This window comes from Anoplopoma fimbria, chromosome 17 (genome assembly GCF_027596085.1).
Source record: "Anoplopoma fimbria isolate UVic2021 breed Golden Eagle Sablefish chromosome 17, Afim_UVic_2022, whole genome shotgun sequence".
NCBI classification, from domain to species: Eukaryota; Metazoa; Chordata; class Actinopteri; order Perciformes; family Anoplopomatidae; genus Anoplopoma; species Anoplopoma fimbria.
The window spans coordinates 2,545,766-2,550,116 of NC_072465.1; the positions used below are offsets into that span (position 1 = coordinate 2,545,766).

At 42.7% G+C, this 4,351-nt stretch overlaps 1 protein-coding gene across 1 annotated transcript; it reads left to right on the forward strand.

The window, feature by feature from the left end:
* Positions 1-850: 850 nt before the first annotated feature.
* On the forward strand, positions 851-3,905 carry LOC129105295 (intermediate filament protein ON3-like). Its single transcript, XM_054616234.1, has 9 exons — positions 851-1,201; positions 2,021-2,229; positions 2,338-2,398; positions 2,505-2,600; positions 2,740-2,904; positions 3,023-3,148; positions 3,250-3,470; positions 3,575-3,627; positions 3,745-3,905. The coding sequence occupies exons 1-9, from the start codon at positions 851-853 to the stop codon at positions 3,903-3,905; spliced, it is 1,443 nt and encodes a 480-aa protein (XP_054472209.1).
* The last annotated feature ends 446 nt before the right edge of the window (positions 3,906-4,351 follow it).

Consider the following 4,351-nt stretch of genomic DNA (forward strand, 5'->3'; position numbering starts at 1 on the left):
TCCCAAGTTCCCTTTCTTTCTCTTTTCATTCGGTGCATCCAGAACTAAGACTGAGTAAATTTGAACATAAAAAGGAGAACTAGACTTTGAATGCTTCATATGGATGTTGCCCCGTTATGGCTTCATGCTCAAGGAGCTCTTGTGGTTTTATACTGCCATTGACTGCCTGCTACTCTTAACCACTACTCTTGTGTGAAATGTCATATACGACAACCTCAACTTTTAATTAAGTTTTTTTACTTTCAGCATGTTGGTGTCTAGAAGGGGTTCAACCAATTGTGGGTTTTATTCATTTAATCACAAAATTCAGCAGTACTGATTGCACACCCATTTGGAAGAGATCTCCACTCTTCTTAGTACACCTTTCTAGTTTGGTTTTTGAAAGGTACTAACGCTGGCTTAAGTTGTAATATTTTTTTGTTTTTTGATAGATTTTTACCTTTAATCCCTTTACTTATAAAACCCCTTATCTATGGAAAGTTGCTTTTTCCTTACATAATCACACTTTCACTCCATTAATTTATCACTCACTCTCTTCCCCTTCAGCCTGTCCAGATGCAGGGTGTGTCATGTCTTATCTTCTGACAACCTCTCCCCACCTGTTTTACAGGCCACTCCTGTCATTCAGTGCTAGAGGCGTGCAGCCTGAGGTGAAAGGGAAGATGGACAGCAACATGAGAGTCCAGGTTGAAATGACGGAAGGGGATCCTCCCCCTTACTTCATACAGACATAAAAGCCGACCGCTTCTACAGTCAGACACTCAGAGGGACTTGACTTTCCTTTTGAAGACTGCTCATCTTCTGTTTTCCTCTTCTCAGAGAGTTGACAACCTTTACCACTGCAAACATGATGAGAAAGTCATATTCAGTCTCTGGCTCTAGCAGCAGCACCAGGAGGTCCTTTGCACCAACTAGCAGCTACTCTGTAAACAGATCCAGTTATGGTGCTGGAGCTGGAGCTGGAGCTGGAGCTGGAGCTGGTGGTTTTGGTTCTGGTATGTCTTCAATGGGTGGTAGTTATGGATTTAGTTCTAGCCAATCAGGCGGCTACATTGCTCCACAGATTACCGCTGTCCAAGTCAACCAGAGCCTGCTGGCCCCTCTGAATCTGGATATTGACCCATCCATCCAGGTTGTCCGCACCCAGGAGAAGGAGCAGATCATGACCCTCAACAACCGCTTCGCCTCCTTCATCGACAAGGTTGGTTCCTGTGGGATCTGTATGACTGTCTTATGTACCATTTACTGTAGGCCTCATTATCTTGTGTAGACGACCTGCATATCCTCACTTGGCTACACTTACTTTTAGCAGTTGTCAAAAGTTAACTTTAGTAGCACTGTTTAGTAAAGACAATCTGCCCACTTAATGCGAAGCTGACAAAGCAAGACTGCTGTGAATCGTATTTGTGTGATGTTGAATCCATCAAAGAGTTACAGCCTCTGGGATCAGGAAGCTTACAAAATTCTCAAAGTCTGTCAGTGATAGTGACTCCACTGGCAACTCCATCCAAAATCTACCTAAGGTAACAGTTAGCCAGTAGCCACTATCTAAACATGGGTGGGGATTATATTGCAGTGTCTTAACTGTGAGACAGACCAAAAGAAATAGGGATCTATCTACACTATGCCAACAGAGTCCAAAGTCTGCAATTTGCACACTGCTGCTATCACTTGGTTGTTATTAGCAACAAGAAAGCTAAGTGCAGATCAGTAAATCCATTTTCACTTGTCTTTTACGCAACAATGACACGTCTGTGTTCATGTTTGTGTGCAAGCTATATAGGGAAAGGACCTTTATAAATAGTGAGACTCTCTGAACACTATAAGTTGGCACTCTGACAAAAACTCACAAAACAGAGCACTCAGGCCTTTTAAAATCTGAAAACACAATGACTCAACCTTTTTGCACTGATCACTATTAAAATCACGACTTAGCCAAGAAATTCAAACCAAATTAATACATAAAAAATGCTTTGTGAAACAACGTCTGACAATCTTCCTTGGTTTTGTGTCTCCACAGGTTCGTTTCCTGGAGCAGCAGAACAAGATGCTGGAGACCAAATGGAGCCTCCTGCAGGACCAGACCTCCACCCGCTCCAACATTGAGGGCATGTTCGAGGCCTACATTGCCAACCTGCGCAGACAGCTCGACGGGCTTGGCAACGAGAAGGGCAAGCTGGAGGGAGAGCTGAGAAACATGCAGGGCCTGGTTGAGGACTTCAAGAGGAAGTGAGTGCTTGCATGACATGGTCACTAGTTATAATATATACCTTGATATAGTGAGCAGATATTCAAAATGGAACAGATGTACTAAAACCTTGCCTTTTTTCCTTACAGGTATGAAGATGAAATCAACAAACGTGCAACTGCAGAGAACGAGTTTGTGCTCCTGAAGAAGGTGCGAAAACATCAAGATGGTCATTAAATGCTTTTCTGTAATCCTGGGGTTTAAGACAATGTGGCCAATTGTAACACTTCCTGTTTATATATGATTTTCTTTCCAGGATGTTGATGCAGCCTACATGAACAAGGTGGAGTTAGAGGCCAAAGCTGATGCTCTTCAGGATGAGATCAACTTCCTCAGGGCCGTCTATGAGGCTGTATGTATCTATAATGTCCAATCCTTCATAATTACATAATCACCATTTGAGTTAAAGCTGATGATCATCTACTCCTTTTGAAAAATCTGATATAAAGGACAAAGAGTTAACTTTTGTGCAACAACCATTGGTTCTGTAGGAGCTTCGTGAACTGCAGGGCCAGATCAAGGACACCTCCGTCATCGTAGAGATGGACAACAGCCGTAAGCTGGACATGGACTCTATTGTGGCTGAAGTGCGTGCTCAGTATGAGGACATTGCCAACCGCAGCAAGGCTGAAGCAGAGACCTGGTACAAACAGAAGGTGAGTGAAATGAAATATTCAGGTTTATCCCTTCTTTTAATGCTCTTTTATTACACTTTCAAAACCTCTTCCAACCGTGAGGATCATGCTCTTGATGCAACTTATTTTTCATGAATAGTATGATGAGATGCAGAGCTCTGCCGGACAGTACGGTGAGGACCTGCGCTCAACCAAGACTGAGATTTCTGAGTTGAACCGCATGATCGCCCGTCTTCAGAATGAGATTGAGGCTGTCAAGGGACAGGTATATGTCAAGACCTTCACATGGATGATGCCTTATTATTTACACACTTCATTGTTTAAGTGGATTTGCAGTTATTAATCCATCAACATAATTTTCCACAGAGGGTCAGCCTGGAGTCTCAGATCACAGAGGCGGAGGATCGTGGTGAGCTGGCAGTGAAGGATGCCAAGCTCCGCATCAGGGACCTGGAGGATGCTCTGCAGAGAGCCAAGCAGGACATGGCTCGCCAGGTGCGTGAGTACCAGGAGCTGATGAATGTCAAGCTGGCCCTGGACATCGAAATTGCCACCTACAGGAAACTGCTGGAAGGAGAGGAGAGCAGGTGGGATAAACTTGAATATATTTCATGTATTTTAATGGCTGTGGCATTGCAGCATTAACTTCATCTCTGAATTAAGCGCTAACTCGTCACTATTCCACTATTAGACTGACCAGCGGCGGTTCAAACGCAACAATCCATGTGCAGCAGACATCTGGAGGTGGTGGTAAGTTTCGGATTTTATACATCCTCATCATTAAAAGTGATACCTCAGCCAAAATACCTCACTGACATACGGATTGATAAATAATAACAATTACATCTTCTTTTTTTTCAGGATACTCCAGCTCCAGCTCTGTCAGTGGATTCGGCTATGGTGGTGGCAGCAGCAGCTATGGTGGTGGCAGCAGCTATGGTGGTGGCAGCAGCTTGTCTGGTGGTTATGGTGGTTCTGTTACCAAGTCCGCATTCTCATCAACCAGTTCCAGGAGATATTAAAACGGAGAGCCGTCCCTCATCCCCTTCAGAAACCCTTGAGTTTGATCTAAATTTGTACCCACTCATGGTGCTATGCAATATTGTTAAGCATGATCAACAATACAGCTCAATAAATGTGTTTCAAGGATCACTGGTGGCTTTTCTTACTCTGTTCTGTTTAACATCATTCAACAAGAGTTTCTGAAGGTAAACATGGCTTGTTCTTCTTACTGTTCAGTCAAATGGTTCTATGTTTAATTTTGCATTTACCTTCATTTAAAATAAAACTATGTTGAAACCAGATTTACTTTGTTAAGCTTTCCTATATACACGACGACAATGTTGCAGCAAATGACATCTCAGAACTAAAATGATCATTATCATTGTTGTTGTGATTAATAAAAGGAAAAGCTAAGGAGGTTTTTTCTTACAAGAAAAATGTCTATTAGAATTTCCACTTTGAAATT

What these genes read in the sequence shown, in the direction of transcription:
- LOC129105295 (XM_054616234.1), top strand. Translation starts at nt 851, where the DNA reads ATGAGAAAGTCATATTCAGTCTCTGGCTCTAGCAGCAGCACCAGGAGG. An exon ending in TTGAGGCTGTCAAGGGACAG is followed by an intron (nt 3,149 to 3,249) that starts GTATATGTCAAG and finishes AATTTTCCACAG; the next exon opens with AGGGTCAGCCTGGAGTCTCA. An exon ending in CTGGAAGGAGAGGAGAGCAG is followed by an intron (nt 3,471 to 3,574) that starts GTGGGATAAACT and finishes TTCCACTATTAG; the next exon opens with ACTGACCAGCGGCGGTTCAA.